This window comes from Mirounga leonina, unplaced genomic scaffold (genome assembly GCF_011800145.1).
Source record: "Mirounga leonina isolate KUSES-001 unplaced genomic scaffold, KU_Mleo_1.0 Mir_165, whole genome shotgun sequence".
Taxonomy (NCBI): Eukaryota; Metazoa; Chordata; class Mammalia; order Carnivora; family Phocidae; genus Mirounga; species Mirounga leonina.
Genome location: NW_023270415.1, coordinates 21,587,499 through 21,609,587, shown reverse-complemented (window position 1 = coordinate 21,609,587; position 22,089 = coordinate 21,587,499). Strand labels below are relative to the sequence as shown.

The 22,089-nt window shown below is 39.1% G+C and overlaps 1 protein-coding gene, 1 long non-coding RNA gene and 1 pseudogene across 2 annotated transcripts in view; 1 reads left to right on the top strand and 2 right to left on the bottom strand.

Annotated features, from left to right (window-relative positions):
- The window catches only part of XKR9 (XK related 9), a 45,530-nt gene extending 32,818 nt beyond the window's left edge, over positions 1-12,712 (bottom strand). Inside the window, exon 1 of the mRNA XM_035011320.1 lies at positions 11,914-12,712. Coding sequence (XP_034867211.1) covers positions 11,914-12,185 — 272 coding nt within the window. The 5' untranslated portion in view covers positions 12,186-12,712. The remainder of the gene's footprint in view (positions 1-11,913) is intronic.
- On the bottom strand, positions 12,707-21,945 carry LOC118014915. The gene is made up of 3 exons (XR_004680419.1): positions 21,801-21,945; positions 19,076-19,155; positions 12,707-12,737 (listed from the first exon to the last, which is right to left on the bottom strand). It is a non-coding gene; the product is annotated as an uncharacterized LOC118014915 (long non-coding RNA).
- LOC118014913 lies at positions 14,130-14,645 on the top strand (annotated as a pseudogene).
- Positions 21,946-22,089: the final 144 nt, after the last annotated feature.

Genomic DNA, 22,089 nt, shown 5'->3' with positions numbered 1-22,089 from the left:
AATCAATAAAAATAGGTCAACACCCCGACATCTAATAGTAAAACTTACGAGTCTCATAGACAAAGAGAAAATCCTGAAAGCAGCTCGGGAGAAGAGATATGTAACCTACAATGGTAGAAACATTAGATTGGCAACAGACCTATCCACAGAGACCTGGCAGGCCAGAAAGGACTGGCAGGATATATTCAGAGCACTAAATGAGAAAAATATGCAGCCAAGAATACTCTATCCAGCTAGGCTGTCATTGAAAATTGAAGGAGAGATAAAAAGCTTCCAGGACAAACAAAAACTAAAGGAATTTGCAAACACAAAACCAGCCCTACAGGAAATCTTGAAAGGGGTCCTCTAAACAGAGAGACCCTAAAAGCAAGACAGACCAGAAAGGAACACAGACAATATACGGTAACAGTCACTTTACAGGCAATACAATGGCACTAAATTCCTATCTTTCCATAGTTACCCTGAATGTAAATGGGCTAAATGCCCCAATCAAAAGACACAGGCTATCAGACTGGATTAAAAAACAAGACCCATCGATACGCTGTCTGCAAGAGACTCATTTTAGAACCAAAGACACCCCCAGATTGAAAGTGAGGGGGTGGAAAACCATTTACCATGCTAATGGACACCAAAAGAAAGCTGGGGTGGCAATCCTTATATCAGACAAATTAGATTTTAAACCAAAGACTATAATAAGAGATGAGGAAGGACATTATATCCTACTTAAAGGATCTATCCAACAAGAAGATCTAACAATTGTAAATATCTATGCCCCTAACGTGGGAGCAGCCAATTATATAAGGCAATTAATAACAAAAGCAAAGAAACACATTGACAACAATACAATAATAGTGGGGGACTTTAACACCCCCCTCACTGAAATGGACAGATTGTCTAACCAAAAGATCAACAAGGAAATAAAGATTTTAAATGACACACTGGACCAAATGGACTTCACAGACATATTCAGAACATTCCATCCCAAAGCAACGGAATACACATTCTTCTCTAGTGCCCATGGAACATTCTCCAGAATAGATCACATCCTAGGTTATAAATCAGGTCTCAACCGGTACCAAAAGACTGGGATCATTCCCTGCCTATTTTCAGACCACAATGCTTTGAAACTAGAACTCAATCACAAGAGGAAAGTCGGAAAGAACTCAAATACATGGAGGCTAAAGAGCATCCTACTGAAGAATGAATGGGTTAACCAGGAAATTAAAGAAGAATTAAAAAAATACATGGAAACCAATGAAAATGAAAACACAACCATTCAAAATCTTTGGGATGCAGCAAAGGCAGTCCTAAGAGGAAAGTATATAGCAATACAAGCCTTTCTCAAGAAACAAGAAAGGTCTCAAGTACACAACCTAACCCTACACCTAAAGGAGCTAGAGAAAGAACAGCAAATAAAGCCTAAATCCAGCAGGAGAAGAGAAATAATAAAGATCAGAGCAGAAATCAATGAAATAGAAACTAAAAGAACAGTAGAACAGATCAACAAAACTAGGAGCTGGTTCTTTGAAAGAATTAACAAGATTGATAAACCCCTGGCCAGACTTATCAAAAAGAAAAGAGAAATGACCCAAATCAACAAAATCATGAATGAAAGAGGAGAGATCACAACCAACACCAAAGAAATACAATTATAAGAACATATTATGAGCAACTCTATGCCAGCAAATTAGATAACCTGGAAGAAATGGTGTATTCCTAGAGATGTATCAACTACCAAAACTGAACCAGGAAGAAACAGAAAACCTGAACAGACCTATAACCACTAAGGAAATTGAAGCAGTCATCAAAAATCTCCCAACAAACAAAAGCCCAGGGCCAGATGGCTTCCCAGGGGAATTCTACCAAACATTTCAAGAAGAATTAATACCTATTCTTCTGAAACTGTTCCAAAAAATAGAAACGGAAGGAAAACTTCCAAACTCATTTTATGAGGCCAGCATTACCTTGATCCCAAAACCAGACAAAGACCCCATCAAAAAGGAGAATTACAGACCAATATCCCTGATGAACATGGATGTAAAAATTCTCACCAAAATACTAGCCAATAGGATCCAACAGTACATTAAAAGGATTATTCACCACGACCAAGTGGGATTTATCCCTGGGCTGCAAGGTTGGTTCAACATCCACAAATCAATCAATGTGATACAATACATTAACAAAAGAAAGAACAAGAATCATATGATCCTCTCAATAGATGCAGAAAAAGCTTTTGACAAAGTACAGCATCCTTTCTTGATCAAAACTCTTCAGAGTATAGGCATAGAGGGTACATACCTCAATATCATAAAAGCCATCTATGAAAAACCTACAGCGAATATCATTCTCAATGGGGAAAAACTGCGAACTTTCCCCCTAAGGTCAGGAACGCGGCAGGGATGTCCACTATCACCACTGCTATTCAACATAGTATTGGAAGTCCTAGCCACAGCAATCAGACAACAAAAAGAAATCAAAGGCATCCAAATCGTCAAAGAAGAAGTCAAACTCTCACTCTTTGCAGATGATATGATACTTTATGTGGAAAACCCCAAAGACTCCACCCCAAAACTGCTAGAACTCATACAGGAATTCAGTAAAGTGGCAGGATATAAAATCACTGCACAGAAATCAGTGGCATTCCTATACACCAACAATAAGACAGAAGAAAGAGAAATTCAGGAGTCAATCCCATTTACAATTGCACCCAAAACCATAAGATACCTAGGAATAAATCTAACCAAAGAGGCAAAGGATCTGTACTCAGAAAACTATAAAATACTCATGAAAGAAATTGAGGAAGACACAAAGAAATGGAAAAACGTTCCATGCTCATGGATTGGAAGAACAAATATTGTGAAGATGTCAATGCTACCTAGAGCAATCTACACATTCAATGCAATCCCCATCAAAATACCATCCACTTTTTTCAAAGAAATGGAACAAATAATCCTAAAATTTGTATGGAACCAGAAAAGACGCCGCATAGCCAGAGGAATGTTGAAAAAGAAAAGGAAAGCCAGCGGCATCACAATTCCGGACTTCCAGCTCTATTACAAAGCTGTCATCATCAAGACAGCATGGTACTGGCACAAAAACAGACCCATAGATCAATGGAACAGAATAGAGAGCCCAGAAATGGACCCTCAACTCTATGGTCAACTCATCTTTGACAAAGCAGGAAAGAATGTCCAATGGAACAAAGACAGTCTCTTCAACAAATGGTGTTGGGAAAATTGGATAGCCACATGCAGAAGAATGAAACTGGACCATTTCCTTACACCACACACAAAAATAGACTCCAAATGGTTGAAAGACCTCAATGTGAGACAGAAGTCCATCAAAATCCTAAAGGAGAACACAGGCAGCAACCTCTTTGACCTCAGCCGCAGCAACTTCTTCCCAGAAACATCGCCAAAGGCGAGGGAAGCAAGGGCAAAAATGAACTATTGGGACTTCATCAAGATAAAAAGCTTTTGCAAAGTAAAGGAAACAGTCAACAAAACCAAAAGACAACTGACACAATGGGAGATGATATTTGCAAATGACATATCAGATAAAGGGCTAGTATCCAAAATCTATAAAGAACTCATCAAATTCAACACCCAAAGAACAAAGAATCCAATCAAGAAATGGGCAGAAGACATGAACAGACATTTTTCCAAAGAAGACATCCAAATGGCCAACAGACACATGAAAAAGTGCTCCACATCGCTCGGCATCAGGGAAATCCAAATCAAAACCTCAATGAGATACCACCTCACACCAGTCAGAATGGCTAAAATTAACAAGTCAGGAAACGACAGATGTTGGCAGGGATGCGGAGAAAGGGGAACCCTCATACACTGTTGGTGGGAATGCAAGCTGGTGCAGCCACTCTGGAAAACAGTATGGAGGTTCCTCAAAAAGTTGAAAATAGAGCTACCATATGATCCAGCAATTGCACTACTGGGTATTTACCCCAAAGATACAAAAGTAGGGATCTGAAAGGGTACGTGCACCCCGATGTTTATAGCAGCAATGTCCACAATAGCCAAACTGTGGAAAGAGCCAAGATGTCCATCAACAGATGAATGGATAAAGAAGATCTGGTATATATATACAATGGAATATTATGCAGCCATCAAAAGGAATGAGATCTTGCCGTTTGCAATGACGTGGATGGAACTGGAGGGTATTATGTTGAGTGAAATAAGTCAAACAGAGAGGGTGCCTGGGTGGCTCAGTTGGTTAAGCGACTGCCTTTGGCTCAGGTCATGATCCTGGAGTCCCTGGATCGAGTCCCGCATCGGGCTCCCTGCTCGGCAGGGAGTCTGCTTCTCCCTCTGACCCTCCCCCCTCTCATGTGCTTGCTCTCTCTCATTCTCTCTCTCTCAAATAAATAAATAAAATCTTTAAAAAAAAAAAAGTCAAACAGAGAAAGACATGTATCATATGATCTCACTGATATGAGGAATTCTTAATTGCAGGAAACAAACTGAGGGTTGCTGGAGTGGGGGGTGGGGTGGGAGGGATGGTGTGACTGGGTGATAGATACTGGGGAGGGTATGTGCTCTGGTAAGCGCTGTGAATTGTGCAAGACTGCTGAATCTCAGATCTGTACCTCTGAAACAAATAATGCAATATATGTTAAGAAAAAAAAAGAAGAAGAAGGGGCGCCTGGGTGGCTCAGTCGTTAAGCGTCTACCTTCAGCTCAGGTCAGGATCCCAGGGTCCTGGGATCGAGCCCCACATCGGGCTCCTGCTTAGCGGGAAACCTGCTTCTCCCTCTCCCAGTCCCCCTGCTTGTGTTCCCTCTCTCGCTGTGTCTCTCTCTGTCAAATAAATAAATAAAATCTTTAAAAAAAAAAAAAAAAAAGAAGAAGAAGAAGAAGAAGGTAGCGGGAGGGGAAGAATGAAGCAGGGGAAATCGGAGGGGTAGACGAACCATGAGAGACGATGGACTCTGAAAAACAAAACTGAGGGTTCTAGAGGGGAGGGGGGTGGGAGGATGGGTTAGCCTGGTGGTGGGTATTGAGGAGGGCACATTCTGCATGGAGCACTGGGTGTTATGCACAAACAATGAATCATGGAACACTTCATCTAAAACTAATGATGTAATGTATGGGGATTAACATAAGAATAAAATAAATAAATAAATATAAGATTATGTGTCATAAAAAAAAGAAATACAATTATTATAGGAGAATTTTATGAGCAATTATATGCCAACAAATTGGGCAATCTGGAAGAAATGGATAAATTCCTAGAAATATATAAACTATCAGAACTGAAACAGGAAGAAATAGAAAATTTGAACAGACCCATAACCAGTAAAGAAATTGGGTCAGCAATCAAAAATTTCCCAACAAACAAGAGTCCAGGGCTGGATGGCTTTCCAGGGGAATTCTACCAAACATTTAAAGAACTAACACCTATTCTTCTCAAGCTATTCCAAAAGATAAAAATGGAGGGAAAACTTCCAAACTCATTCTCTGAGGCCAGTATTATCTTGATTCCAAGACCAAAGACCCCACTAAAAAGAAGAATTACAGAACAATATCCCAGATGAACATGGATGCAAAAATTCTCAACAAGATATTAGCTAATCGAATCCAACAGTACATTAAAAGGATTATTCACCATGATCAACAGGGATTTATTCCTGGGCTGCAGCGTGGTTCAATATCCACAAATCCATCAACATGACACACCACATTAATAAAAGGAAGGATAAGAACCATATGATCCTTTCTCAATAGATGCAGAAAAAACATCTGACAAAACACAGCATCCTTTCTTGATAAAAACCCTCAAGAAAGTAGGGATAGGGGGCGCCTGGGTGGCTCAGTCGTTAAGCGTCTGCCTTTGGCTCAGGTCATGATCCCAGGGTCCTGGGATCGAGCCCCGCATCGGGCTCCCTGCTCCACGGGAAGCCTATTTCTCCCTCTCCCACTCCCCCTGCTTGTGTTCCCTCTCTCGCTGTGTCTCTGTCAAATAAATAAATAAAATCTTAAAAAAAAAAAAAAAAAGAAAGAAAGAAAGTAGGGATAGAAAGAATATACCTCAACATCATAAAAGCCATATGTGAAAGACCCACAGCTATGGGCGCCTGGGTGGCTCAGTCACTTGGGTGTCTGCCTTTGGCTCAGGTCATGATCCTGGGGTCCTGGGACTGAGTCCTACATAGGGCTCCCTGCTCAGCAGGGAGTCTGCTTCTCCCTCTGCCCCTCCCCCTGCTCCTCCCCCTGCTCATGCTCTCTCTCTCTGTCTCTCTCTCTCAAATGGATAAATAAAATATTTAAAAAAAAAAAGAAAGGAAGGAAAGAAAGAACCACAGCTAATATCATCCTCAATGGGGAAAAACTGAGAGCATTTCCCCTAAGGTCAGGAACACGATAGGGATGTCCACTCTCACCACTGTTGTTCAGTATTGCACTAGAAGTCCTAGCCTCAGCAATCAGACAACAAAAATAAATAAAAGGCATCCAGATCAGCAAGGAAGAAGTAAAACTTCCATTCTTCGCAGATGACATGATACTCTATGTAGAAAATCCAAAAGAAAACATGCTAGAACTGATATATGAATTCAGCAAAGTTGCAGGATATAAAATCAATATACAGAAATCTGTTGCATTTCCATACACCAATAATGAAGCAGCAGAAAGAAAAATCAAGGAATCAATCCCATTTACAATTGCACCAAAAACCGTAAGATACCTAGGAATAAACCTAACCAAAAGAGTAAAAGATCTGTATGTTGAAAACTAAAGAATACTTATGAAAGAAATTGAAGACACGAAGAAATGGAAAAACATTCCATGCTCCTGGAATGGAAGAACAAATATCATTAAAATGTCTATACTACTGAAAGCAATCTTTTAAAGATTTTTTTTTTTTATTTGAGAGAGAGACTGAGAGAGAGAGAGCATGAGAGGAGGGAGGGTCAGAGGGAGAAGCAGACTCCCCGCTGAGCCGGGAGCCCGATGCGGGACTCGATCCCGGGACTCCGGGATCATGACCTGAGCCGAAGGCAGACGCTTAACCGACTGAGCCACCCAGGCGCCCTACTGAAAGCAATCTACATATTCAAAGCAATCCTGATCAAAATAACACCAGCATTTTTCACAGAACCAGAACAAACCTAAAATTTGTATGGAACCAGAAAAGACCCCAAATCGCTAAAGTAATGTTGAAAAAAGAAAAGAAAAACAGGAAGCATCATAATCCCAGACTTCCAGCTGTATTATAAAACTGTAATCATCAAGACAGTATGGTACTGGCACAAAAACAGACACAGAGATCAATGGAACAGAATAGAGAACCCAGAAATGGACCCCCAACTATATGGCCAACTAATCTTCAACAAAGCAGGAAAGAAATGTCCAATAGAAAAAAAGACCCATCTCTTCAACAAATGGTATTAGGAAAACTGGACAGCTACATGCAGAAGAAAGAAACTGGACCATTTTCTTATACCAAATACAAAAATAAATTCAAAATGGATGAAAGACCTAAATGTAAGACAGGAAACCATCAAAATCCTAGAGGAGAAAACAGGCAGCAACCTCTATGTCCTTGACTGCAGCAACTTCTTACTAGCACATCTCTGGAGCCAAGGGAAGCAAAAGCAAAGCAAAAATGAACTATTGAGACCTCATCAAGATAAAAAGTGTCTGCACAGTGAAGGAAACACTCAAAAAACTAAAAGGCAATCAACGGAATGAGAGAAGAGATTTGCAAATGACATATCTGATAATGGGCCAACATCCAGGATCTATGAAGAACTCATCAAAATCAACACCCAAAAAATAATCTAGTTAAGAAATGGGCAGAAGACATGAACAAACATTTCTCCAAAGAAGACATACAAATAGCCAACAGACACATGAAAAAATGCTCAACATCACTTCTCATTAAGTGATTAACCACAATGAGATACAACCTCACACAGGTCAGAATGGCTAAAATTAATAACTCAGAAAACAACAGATCTTGGCAAAGATGCAGAGAAAGGGGAACACTTTCGCACTGTTGGTGGGAACGCAAACTGGTGCAGCTACTCTGGAAAATAGTATGAAAGTTCCTCAAAAAGGTAAAAATGGAACTACCCTACAACCCACCAATTACACTAGTAGGTATTTACCCAAAGATACAAAAATGCTGAGTCAAAGGGGAACATGCACCACAACGTTTATAGCAGCACTATCAACAATAGCTAAATTAGGGAAAGAGCCCAAATGGCCATCAACTGATGAATGGGTAAAGAAGTGTGTGTGTGTGTGTGTGTGTGTGTGTCTGTGTGTATACACATATATATATATATAAAAAATATTCCATTGTGTGTGTGCATATATATACATATATAATGGAATATTACTTAGCCATCAAAAAGAATGAAATCTTGCCATTTTCAGTGCCATGGATGGAACTAGAGTGTATTATGCTAAGTGAAATAAGTAAGAAAAAGACAAATATTATATGATTTCACTCACATGTGGAATTTAAGAAACCAAACAAATGAACATAGGGGAAGGGAAGGAAAAATAAGATAAAAATAGAGAGGGAGGCAAACCATAAATGACTCTTAACTATAGAGAACAAACTGAGGGTTGCTGCAGAGGAGGTGGGTGAGGGACTGGGTTAAATGGGTGATGGGTATTAGGAGGGCATTTTTGTGATGAGCACTAGGTGTTATATGTAAGTGATGAATCACTAAATTCTACTCCTGAAACCAATACTATACTATATGTTAACTAACTTGAATTTAAATTAAAAAATAATAAAATAAAATAAAAATTAAAAAATAAAATAAAACTCAGTGGTATGATGTAATAACATTTTGGCCACAGTGAAAGAAAGTACTAGTGAAATTAAAAAAAAAAAAAGTCATGAAAAACTTTCACAGAATGTACCGCAGAGAGTCAAAAAATAAAAATTCAAAACATCTAACATGCAACATTCATGTTAGATAGTGTGAGATCTAACTTATATTTGCTTGGAGTCCCAGAAGGAAATGTAGTAAAGAAAACATTAGAAAAGATAATGGCTGAGAATTGTGCAGAACTGATGGAAGATAATAATCCACAGAATTAAGAAGACCAGCAAATCCCAAGCAAGAAAAATAAATCTACACCTAGATATTCAGAAACTGTAGAAACCCAAATATAAGGAAAAAATCCTAAAAGCAACCAGAGTAAAAAAAAAAAAGATAAAATAATTTTAAAAGAAGAGCAGTAGGCACCTGGGTGCTCAGTTGGTTAAGTGTCTGCCTTCCGCTCAGGTCATGATCCCAGGGTCCTGGGGCCAAGTCCCACATCAGGCTCCCTGCTCAGGTGGGAGTCTGCTTCTCCCTCTACCTTTCCCCCTTGCTCATGATCTCTCGTTCTCTCTCACACTCTCTCTCAAATAAATAACCTTTTAAAAAATAAAAATTTTTAGGGCGCCTGGGTGGCTCAGTTGGTTAAGCGTCTGCCTTCGGCTCAGGTCATGATCCTGGAGTACCGGGATCGAGTCCCGCATCGGGCTCCCTGCTCAGCAGGGAGTCTGCTTCTCCCTCTGACCTTCCTCCCTCTCATGCTCTCTGTCTCTCATTCTCTCTCTCTCAAATAAATAAATAAAATCTTTAAAAAAAATTAAAAATAAAAAAAATAAAAATTTTTAAATTAAAAAAATAAAGTAAAAGAACAGCAGTAAGACTGATATCTAATCACTGAAAATCAACAATGGAAACCAAGAGAATATAATATGCAGAGACAAAATAACTACTCATTAGAATTCTATAGTCTCTAAAATACCTCTCAAGAAAGATGGCGGTTAAAATAGCCCAAATTCAAAATCTGACTGTAACAAAACAATAGGTTATCCCATTAATATTTGTCTTTATTTTTCCCTTTATTTATAATATATATATTGCTTTTAATAGAATTAACTGCCTTAATAATGAAAAAGTCGATGAAATTACACATATGGAAAATCATAGAATTCTCAGGACCTAGATTCCTAGCTTAACTATAAAATAAGGTTTTGAACAAGATAATTCTTTTTAAGATTTTATTTATTTGTAGAGAGAGAGGGAGAGAGCACACAAGCAGAGGGAGCAGCAGGCAGAGGGAGAAGCAGGCTCCCTGCTGAGCAAGGTGCCCAACGTGGGACTCGATCCAGGACTCTGGGATCATAACCTGAGCCGAAGGCAGACGCTTAACTGACTGAGCCATGCAGGCATCCCTGAACAAAATGATTCTTAAGGTTATTTTTAGTTCTGCAAATGATTCTGTACCTAATTAACCACATGGCTACTGCATTATTACAGTAAAAATTTCTCTAGTTAAATCAATGGTATAAGTAACTTAAAAAATTAAGTGCTCTATCAGAGTTGCAAGTGATAAACTACATTTACATAATCAGATTTGGAATATAAAATAGAAGATAAAAGATTCATAAGACACAGAAATGAATCATTCCCCCACCACAAAAAGTAAGTACATATCAGAAAAAGTAACTTAATTCAAAGGGACACCTGCACCCCAATGTTTATAGCAGCAATGTCCACAATAGCCAAACTATGGAAAGAGCCAAGATGTCCATCAACAGATGAATGAAGAAGATGTGGTATATATATATATATATATATATATATGTATATATATATATATATATATATATATACACATATATATATACACAATGGAATATTATGCAGCCATCAAAAAAAAAAGAAATCTTGGCCCCTGGGTGGCTCAGTTGGTTAAGCGACTGCCTTCGGCTCAGGTCATGAACCCAGAGTCCTGGGATCGAGTCCCACTTCAGACTCCCAGCTTGGAGGGGGGCCTGCTTCTCCCTCTGACCCTCTCCCCTCTCATGCTGTCTCTCTCTCTCTCTCAAATAAATAAATAAATAAAATCTTAAAAAAAAAAAAAAAAACGAAATCTTGCCATTTGCAACAACATGGATGAAACTAGACGGTATTATGCTAAGCAAAATAAGTCAATCAGAGAAGACAATTATATGATCTCACTCAAATTTGCAATTTAAGAGAAAAAAAGGGCTCTGGGTGGTTCAGTCGGTTAAGCGGCTGCCTTCAGCTCAGGTCATGATCCCAGGGTCCTGGGATCGAGTCCCACATTGGGCTCCTTGCTCAGCAGGGAGCCTGCTTCTCCCTCTCTCTCTGCCTGCCGCTCCCCCTGTTTGTGTTCTCTCACTCATTCTCTCGCTCTCTGTCAAATAAATAAAATCTTTAAAAAAAAAAGAGAGAGAAAAAAAACAGAAGATCATGGGGGAAGGGAGGGAAGAATAAAACAACACAAAGCCAGAGAGGAAGACAAACCATAAGAGACTCTTAACCACAGGAAACAGAGTTGCTGGAGGGGGCGGAGATGGGGGAATAGGATTATGGGGTGATGGACATTAAGGAGGACACATGACGTAATGAGCACTGGGTATTATATAAGACTGATGAATCACTGAACTCTACCTCTGAAACTGATAATACGTTATATATTAATTGAATTGAAATTTTAAAAAAACATTCTTTAAGATTTTATTTGAGAGAAAGAGAGCACACAAGAGCTCATGTGTGTGCGTGTGCAAGTGGGGAAGGCAGGGAGGTGGGGGGCAGCAGACTTCACACTGAGCCAAGCCCAATGCAGGACTGGATCCCACAACCCTGAGATCATGACCTGAGCCAAAATCAAGAGTTGGATGCTTAACCAACTCAGCCTCCCAGGTGCCCCAAGGTAAATTAAAACATCTATCAATGAACCTGGAAAATTCTAACAGTACAGCAATGACTCATATAAGCACTGATAGTGAAGAGCAAGTAACCTTTGTGCTACATGCAAATAGGGGAACTTCGTACATTTGACTACCCAAATACAGATAGTTTCTGTTTGCATAAAAGAAAAATAATGTTAATGATCAAAAGTGTATGCTCACCTTGTAAAAACTCCTCCTTGCAAGCAATGAAGTAGAAGAAAACAATGCTGATTTTCTTGGCCTGCTTTCTTTAAATCAGCCTTGAACCAAGAATAACTAAAACACTGCACCACAAATGTTCCAAAGAGCATAAAGCTTACTGTTAAAATACCAAAAACATTTTGTCCTTCATAGAAAAACCTGACAGATACCCAGATGTCCACAATTAAATCAGTTATATAGATTATAATGCCAAGAACTGACAACATAAAATTCAATTTAGTGTATTTCATTATGAATCACTATAGTTCTTGGTTATCTACTTTCTTCTCCATACAAAAAAAAAAAAGAAAGAAAGAAAGAAAAAGAATATTAGTGCATCTGCTACTATAACCCTGAATTTTAATTTCTACTCCCTAAACTTATTCAGAAGAATAAATATTATGAAATTGAAACACTAAAACCAAAGTGACTAATTTTAATTTTCTTTTCTAAATCTCCTATCCAGGTCCAATGTTACAAGACTTTAGTTAATCTTCTGTTTTTCAATGATCTTCATTACAGATGACAACACCTAAAATGAAACATATATAAAAGATTCTAAAAATCTTGAGTATAATATTAAAAACCCTAGGCCATGATTTTATCAAACCTCTACTTTTTCTAAAAATAATATATTACCGGGGCGCCTGGGTGGCTCAGTCGTTAAGCGTCTGCCTTCGGCTCAGGTCATGATCCCAGGGTCCTGGGATCGAGTCCCACATCGGGCTCCCTGCTCGGCGGGAGGCCTGCTTCTCCCTCTCCCACTCCCCCTGCTTGTGTTCCTGCTCTTGCTGTCTCTCTCTCTGTCAAATAAATAAATAAAATCTTAAAAAAATAAAATAAAATAAAATAAATAATAAAAATAATATATTACCACTAAATATAGTTCTTATAATAGTTTTGGGAGAGTAAAGCCTCAGTAATATACTTATTAGTTGAAAACTTCCTCTCAGACTACTTACCTTTTAAAAACCATAACCTACTAACAAAGATATTTATGACAGGTCCATCTATAGCGGCAAAAAATTAGAAACAATCTGCGTCAACATAAGGAATTGGTAAATAATGGTAGATTCACAAAATGGAATATTACAAGCTACTAAAAAAACAATTAACAAAGGTGCAATAGCTGTGAAAATTCTTAATATAGTCTTTAAATTTTACTTTAATTCCAGTTAGTTTACATACAGTTTGATATTAATTTCAGATGTACAATATAGTGATTCAACACTTCCATACAACACCCAGTGCTCATCACCAGTGCACTCCTCAATCTCCTTTACTTATATTTCACCCACCCACCCAACCACATCCCCTCTGGTAACCATAAGTGTATTCTCTAAAGTTAACTTAATATGGTTTTGATTCGGCAATTCCAACTAAGAATCAAGCCTAGAGAAATAGTCACAAATGTGTACAAAGATATATACTCTTTGCAAAACCTTCTTTATAATAGCAAAAAGTTGAAAACTACCTAAATGACAAATGAGACCTCGTTCAATAAAATATGGTACACCATAGTAAAGAATACACCACACAACCTTTAAAAAGAATGAAGCAGTTTTGTATAAACTGACCTCAGAAGATCTCCAAAATGTATTAAATGAAAAAAAAAACAAGTGCCAGAAGGATAAATACAGCATTTATGGGGTTTTAATTATATACAGAGAGAGGAAGGAAGTTGGGAGTGGAAAGCAAATGCAACTTCAATCTTGTAATTAATTATTCTTTTATATTGTTGGAATTTTTTACAAAAGACATGTACCCATATATTACTTACACAGTCTCTTAAAATAAAAACAATAGTAAGTGATACTTTTAAAGAATTTCAAAGACTGGACAAAGTGTTAGCTAACATTTACTTAGCACTATGTGCCAGGCATTAAACTAAACCTTATACATAAAATACCCCCATTTAAATCTTACATCAGGGCGCCTGGGTGGCTCAGTTGGTTAAGCGACTGCCTTCGGCTCAGGTCATGATCCTGGAGTCCCAGGATCGAGTCCCGCATCGGGCTCCCTGCTCGGCAGGGAGTCTGCTTCTCCTTCTGACCCTCCCCCCTCTCATGTGCTCTCTCTCTCTCATTCTCTCTCTCTCAAATAAATAAAATCTTAAATCTTACATCAAATTTAGGAGACAGGTATTACTATAGTGACCTCTATTTTATAAATGTGGGCTGAATGCAATCTACATGCAAGATCTGCCTGACGTAGCAGCTGTTCCCATATTTCCTGGGGTGCTTGTGTCTGGGCTCTTTGTACCTGCCAGTGGTGCTTTCTGGTAGAGGCATGGAATTGGTGGCTGCAGCCTCTGGGCTGGGATAAAACTCTCTGTGGATGCAGGGAAGCCAAGCCAGAGCCATGAGCAGTACACTGGTAACAAATGGACTGACCATTACCACTGTAGGATTTGCAGGCTGTTATGTTTTGCAAGCCATGAAGCATATGGAGCTTCAAGAAAAACAAGTTTTCAAAGTCTACCAAAATCTGCCTTCAGTGGCAGCTATTACAGAGGTGGGTTTGAACACAAAATGCCAAAACAAGAGGCAGCATTAACAGCAGGTGTAAGCTCTACTACCAATAAAGGAAACATAAGAGCTGGTCGTCTACAAATTATGCTTTTTAATCACCCAAACAAGGAAGGATCTCCTTATATAGCAGCCAAAATCAATGAAGCTAAAGATTTACCACAAGGTCAAGCTAAAAAATGAAGTAAATGTGCAATGAATTTTAAGTTCCTATTAGTTTATGTTTAAGAGTACCAGCTTTTTATAATAAAATGTCTCAAAGCTTAAAAAAAAATGTTTGATTCAACAGTGTTTTTTTAATTTTCCTAATTGCCAATATTTCATATTAAAATACAGATTTTTCACTGCTATCAAAAAACTGAAAGATCTGCTACACTAGACTAACTAACATTCCTCCATGAGCAGTGGATGCCTCCTAGGTGGGGCATGCGCTCTCAAGTTCACCACAGTAGCCAGCCACCCCATTGCAGTCATTTCAGCAACTGAGTCTCAATGCTACTATAGCTACCTACTAGCTGTGTGTCTTCAAACATGTTCTTTACTTCCCTATGCCTTATTTTCCTTCACTTGAAATATGGAAATAATAATGGCATATACCTCATAGGGTTGTTGGGAAGACTAAGAAAGATGATATATATAATACATATAAACCTCTAGAAAAGTACTTGGCCAACAGAACTCAATAAATGTTAGTTACCATTACCATACCTTGCCGGCCTGCCTGATCCCTATAAGCATCTAAGTTTGCAATCTTTGACTTCACTTTAAAGGATGTTAAATAAAAAAAATATGACGGTATGATTGCAAAGCTTTGAAAATACAAAGGAAATATGACTGGAGGAATACAAAAATGTTAACAGTAGTTTTATCTGGGGAACTAATGGTATTATAGATGAATTTTTTTCCTCTTCTCCATTTTTTTCTATATGTGTGAACTGAATTGTTTCCCTCCCAAGTTCTTTTTTTTTTTTTTTAAAGATTTTATTTATTTATTTGACAGAGAGAGACACAGTGAGAGAGGGAACACAAGCAGGGGGAGTGGGAGAGGGAGAAGCAGGCTTCCTGCCGAGCAGGGAACCTGATGCGGGGCTCGATCCCAGGACCCTAGGATCATGACCTGAGCTGAAGGCAGGCGCTTAACGACTGAGCCACCCAGGCGCCCCCCCCCTCCAAAGTTCTTATGTTGAAGTACTAACCACCAATGGACTGTATTGAGATGGGTCTCTAAGGAGGTAACTGACATTAAAAGGAATAATAAAGACAGGGCCCTAATCTGATAGGACTGGTATCCTTATAAAAAGAAGTGACAACAGAGACCTCCCTCCCCCACACCCCACACTCCCATACACACACAGGAGAGTCTATGTGAGGATGCAGCTAGGAGGCAGTCATCTGCAACCCAAAGAGAGCTAGGAGGCAGTCATCGGCAACCCAAAGAGAGAGGTCTTCCAACAAACCAACCCTGCTGGCACCTTGATGTTGAACTTCTAGTCTCCAGAACTGTGAAAAAATATATCTCTGTTGTTTAAGTCACATAGTCTATGGTTATTCTGTCATGGCAGCCCAAGTAGACTAACACCCTACATGTTCTATAAAGAATGTTTATTACTTTAAAAACCAGGAGGTGACAGTGTTACTGAAAACTCACACAACATAATACTTACACTGTTCTTGTCATTTTACCGCTTATAAGTATTTTGTTTAAAAGTTTTCAAGGGCGCCTGGGTGACTCAGTTGGTTAAGCGACTGCCTTCGGCTTAGGTCATGATCCTGGAGTACCTGGATCGAGTCCCACATCGGGCTCCCTGCTCGGCAGGGAGTCTGCTTCTCCCTCTGACCCTCCCCCCTCTCATGTGCTCTCTCTCATTCTCTCTCTCTCAAATAAATAAATAAATAAATCTTTAAAAAATAAAAATAAAAATAAAAGTTTTCAAAATAATATTAAAAGGTATTTCACTCTTCTTAATGAAAAAAAAAATTTTCACTATCACTACTTTTCCTGACAAGAATGCTGTGGCCAACAGGATGGAAAAAAATAATTTTAAAATCTGAGTTTCCCAATCTAGCAGGCCATGAATTTCCATGCGGTAAGTTTCTTATCTTAAAATGAAAGACATCACAATCAGAGAAAGACAATTATCATATGATCTCACTGATATGAGGAATTTGAGAAACAAGACAGAGGATCGTAGGGGAAGGGAGGGAAAAATGAAACAAGACGAAACCAGAGAGGGAGACAAACCATAAGAGACTTAATCTCAGGAAACAAACTGAGGGTTGCTGGAGTGGAGGGGGGTGGGAGGGATGGGGTGGCTGGGTGATGGACACTGGGGAGGGTATGTGCTATGGTGAGTGCTGTGAATTGTGTAAGACTGATGAATCACAGACCTATACACTGAAACAAATAACATATTATATGTTAATAAAAAAAAATGAAAGACATCATGCCCAACATAAGCATGGAGTTTAGGAGGATGAGATTTAATCAGAAGGCTCTGTTCAATTGAATTAAATACTTACTTAGAACTTACCATGTGCTGTTTTTAGGCTTTGGGGATATATCAAATGACAGACAAAAAAAATCCCTGCCCTTGTGGAACTTACATCGGAACAGAGAAAGACAGTCAATTAACAATAAAAATAAGTGAATTAAATATTATATTGGGGGCGCCTGGGTGGCTCAGTTGGTTAAGCAACTGCCTTCGGCTCAGGTCATGATCTTGGAGTCCTTGGATCGAGTCCCGCATCGGGCTCCCTGCTCGGCAGGGAGTCTGCTTCTCCCTCTGACCCTCCTCCCTCTCATGCTCTCTGTCTCTCATTCTCTCTCTCTCAAATAAATAAATAAATAAATCTTTAAAATATATATATATTATATTGGAAGGTGATAAGTGCTATGGAAAAAACAACCCTAGGAGTTGGAAGTAGAGACAGGCACATCATGAGTTGCAATTTTAATTAGAATGTTCAGGACAGAGAGAACCTGGGTGGCTTAGTCAGTTAAATGTCTGACTCTTGATCTCAGCTCAGGTCTTGAATGGTCAGGACAGGACTCACTGAGAGGATGGCATACAAGTAATGAAATTAGTCATGTAGATATCATGTGGAAAAGCTTTCCAGATATAAAGAACAGCTAGTTTGAAAATCAAATGTACTATATTTCAAATATGTCCTCCAGAAATGAAAGTTCTACAAAATATTGGCAAATTCCTTACCATGGTTATACTGGATGTGTTTAATGTGCATCCAAGTCCTGTTCTAATATCATTCTAAAAAAATATAATTTCTTAAGCTTCACTATCTAGAGAGGGAAAAGAACATCACATATATAATGGAAAAATAGTAATAACAGTAGCTATCATTGCTGAGTGTTTACTATGTGTGAAGTGTTTTACATACATTTTATTTAATTCTCACAAATCTCTATGAGAAGGGTATTATTGAGCAAAACACTGAGGCTTAGAGATATTGGGTATTTAGATGAGTTATCTCTAATGAGTAAATTGATTTTAGGGGTCCCTGGGTGGCTCACCCAGTTAAGCGACTACCTTCAGCTCAGGTCATGATCCCAGATCCTGGAATCAAGCCCCATGTCAGTCTCTCTGCTCAGCAGGGATCCTGCTTCTCCCTCTCCCTCTGCCTGCTGCTCTGCCTGCTTGTGCGGTCTCTCTCTCTGTCAAATAAATAAATAAAATCTTTAAAAAATAATAATAATAATAATAAAATAAACTGATTTTAATGTAAATAATTTCCTTAACACTACAGACTATAATACCTAAGCACTCCACTCCATGTGTATATATATATATATTTTTAAAGATTTTATTTATTTATTTGACAGAGAGAGACACAGCGAGAGAGGGAACACAAGCAGGCGGAGGGAGAAGCAGGCTCCCCGCAGAGCAGGGAGCCCGATGCGGGACTCGATCCCAGGACCCCGGGATCATGACCTGAGCTGAAGGCAGTCGCTTAACCAACTGAGCCACCCAGGCGCTCTCCATGTGTATATTTCTTAACCATTCTCCCCAAAAAGAGAGTTTCCTTTACCTGGCATGGATATGGAAAACACTAGCAGTTTTGAAATAAATTTACAAGATGAGAAAAATAATTTCTAAGAAACTTAGAAATTCCATTATTAGCAAAACATCAGATTCAATAGACTAAGTGGCAACATCTCTATTCCTAATTTAGTCAAGCAGAACATAATGCCAACCGGAAAGAAAACTACACAGCAAGGAAATAAATATAGCAGCTCTCATAAAGAAGGCCCACACCTCTTTCAATAACCACATAGTTCTGTAACTTGTATGAAGGCTAGTTCATCTCTTTCCCTACGGTTAATCACTGTTCCAATTATCACCTTAGGAGAAATAATAATACCTATAAAATTTCACTTTATAAAGAATTTGTGACACTTGCTGACTTAATAGGACAGTTTCAATCCAGCTTCACTGAGAGGTCAACCCAGCTACATGGCTAACTGGCTGGCAACCAAGACACATAACCTTTGTCCACCGTACATGATCTCTTTGTAATAAAGCAGACGTTTGAAGTAGTAAAAACTAGCAAACTTTCATTTGTCAACCAAATTCAACACACAAAAAATACAGACTTACTTGTCAAGTATAAAAGCCTTCTTTAACTCAAAGTCTCTTCTGGAAAATCTTCATCCTGGGAATCTTTTATTTCTCCTTCACTGAAAACAAGTTATCATTAAAGGGCATGTAAACCTTTAAGAACGAATACTAAAATGAAACTGAAATCAGCTGTTAGTCATATGTGGGATTTTCTCATCTAGTGATAAGAGAGTTTGCATCATTGCAAGTACAGTACACCCCTTTATAACTATCACATTAGGAGAAGGAATAACTTCTCCTCCTCTCATAGGTTGACTAGGTTACAAGGTTTTACTGTATTCAAAATTTAAGGTTTTTTTTAAGATTTTATTTATTTATTTGAGAGAGAGAGAGAGCACAGAGGGAGAGTGAGAGGGAGAAGCAGACTCCCAGCTGAGCAGAGAGCCTGACGTGGGGCTCGATCCCAAGACCCTGAGATCATGATCTGAGCCGTAGGCAGATATTTAACTGACTGAGCCACCCAGGCGCCCCTCAAAATTTAAGCTTTAAGAAAATACAATTTGCCTCACTGCATATCCAAGTAGACAACAAGTGTTTGAAAAGGAAAGAGAGATTCTTACATTTGAAGTACTCCGATTATTTACAAAGTATTTTTAACTTAATCCTACCTACCTTTTTCAAACTGTATACCTTCTTAAACCCTATGCCCCAAGGACATGATTGTTGGTTTCTGTTCCCAAAATAAATACTACAGTTGTTCTATTTCCAAGCCTTTTCTCAAGATTATTTATTGTCTAGAATGCTCTTCCTACCTCCACCTACCTGATCAAGTTCTATCAGTCCTTTAAGAGTGAGCTCAAAACCCCACAACCTTTAAGCTTTTCCAGATATTCCCAATTAATTTGATTCTCCCCTTCCTCCTTGCAATCCTATCACTTCAGCTATACTTCTCTAGGATTTACTCACCGGTACTTTAAAATAACATAATGTACGTCTCCTTTCTGGTTATAAGACTCTAGAAAGCCAACTATCATTTTAACACCCCCCATATGTCTACAATAATACTGTGCATACTGTAGGTAGATGATAAATGATTATAAATACAACTGATCAGAATATAAAATCTTTGGGGTTTGGTTTTGTTGTTTTTTTTTACTTTTGGGGGGGGTTTGGTGGGCAGCAAAGTTTATTGAGCAATACAAAGCTCCCAAAGAGGGAGGGGACCCAAGATAGTTGCCCAAAATCTTTCCTCTTACTTCTTAGAGAAGAGCTTAAACTTCAAGTCACATTACTAAACATATCCACAAAGACAATTTTGTATTAGCAGCCTAGATCTCTCTTCTGAGCTCAACCCATATATATCCAACTGTCTATCGATTTCTTTACCAGTATATCCCACAATCATCCCAATTTCAATTTGTTTAAACCAAGTTCACTACCCAACCTCTCTTCCCCCTCTTCTGTCGGTAGCTCCTTGTATGACTCAACTGAAGTCACTTAAGTTTTAAATTATTTGTTGGGTCCATTTGGCAGATGAAGAGCTTGGCAATGAATTAAAAGAAAGAGAGATGGAAGCCACAAGGGAAATTCTACATTAAAACAAAAAGTCAAGGGATAAAAGAATGGAACTGCCCACAAGTCCCGGAAATTACTGTTCCACCCTCTTCTCAAAGGTTTGTTGACTTTCCAGCACAAGGTTTTTTAAAAAGGAAAATGGGGGTAGCTTCCTGGCTGAATAGCCATTAAGTGATGGCTACGAATAAATAAAACTGGGAGTTGAAAATGCCTGATGCGGGGAATTTTGATGGTTCTTCCAAACATTTTTAAAAGGGCATATTGCCCTTTGAGCAAAGGTTTTTGAAACATTTTTCCATTAAAAGTACATCTTTGAAAAAAAAAAAAAGTACATCTTTGAGACACAAGGCAAAAAAATTTGTCACACATAAAACAGGTGTGTCTTTCAAGAAATCTGGAATATTAAACTAATGATTTGTAAAATAAATACTGTACAAATTAATAGTCTTTTCTTCAGAAATACCTGCAAAAAAGTGTTAAAATATGTTTCCTAAATTTTAGAACCACAAGTATGTGTGTCAATTTCTCACTTGTTTTGAAAAAGACTTGTTTTGAAAAAAAAAAAAAAGATTTCTCACTTGTTGGGACAGTGGATATGTCCTCTATCTCTTTTGAGGTAGCTTACAGACAACTATCCTAACTCAATGAAATGGATCATAGGATTTCCTTCAGGTAAATTGTAAATCGTTTTTGTTGTTGAACAGGGACGGGTAATACTGGGATAGTCCACGCTTAGCAGATTAGAAAAGGACTCCTCGCGGAGAAAGTAACTCCTATCTTAGGGACGAAACTCCTCAAGGCCGATCTAGGTCTCTGGGCAGGAACAAAGCACAAGGAGGGAGCAGCAAGCTCCTTGAATCTAACGAGAAGGGGAGAAGCGTTGGGGCAAGGCAGCTAGGAACAAGGCTTCAGACGCTGAGCTGGGTTCACACAGCGGTCACCTGGCCAAGTCTCCGAATCTCCGTGTTTCGTTTGTAAAACAGACATAAAAAGAGTGTCTTCCTCTTCATGTTGTTGCCAGGATTAAAGGAGAGTGTTTAGAAAAAGCACTTAGCATGGCAGTAAGCACGAAGGAAATACTAGTTGCCCCTACTTATTATAAAAGACAAAACAGGTTTCCACACGCACACACATCGCCACTGCCTAAAAACAAGCCGTCCTTCCCAGGATTTAGTGCTGCGTAACTAACCCCAAACCTGCCTGCCCTGCGCTCCACAAGACTTCCCAGGTTAAAACGTCTCTCGTCCACTGGGAAGAACCTCGCCACAAATTCCTGTGGGAAGGCACCAGACTGTGACAGGCGACGGCGCTCGGCCAAGCGAACGCAACCTCGCCTCAAGACGCCTCCCGCCACGCGCTCTCGCCCGCCCCCCCGCCGCCTCCGCCCAAGGAGCTCGGGCCACATCAGGTGACCTCTGGCCCCGCCCCCAGCATGGCCGGCGCTTTCCCCTCCCGCCCCGGTCACGCTACGTCAGGCG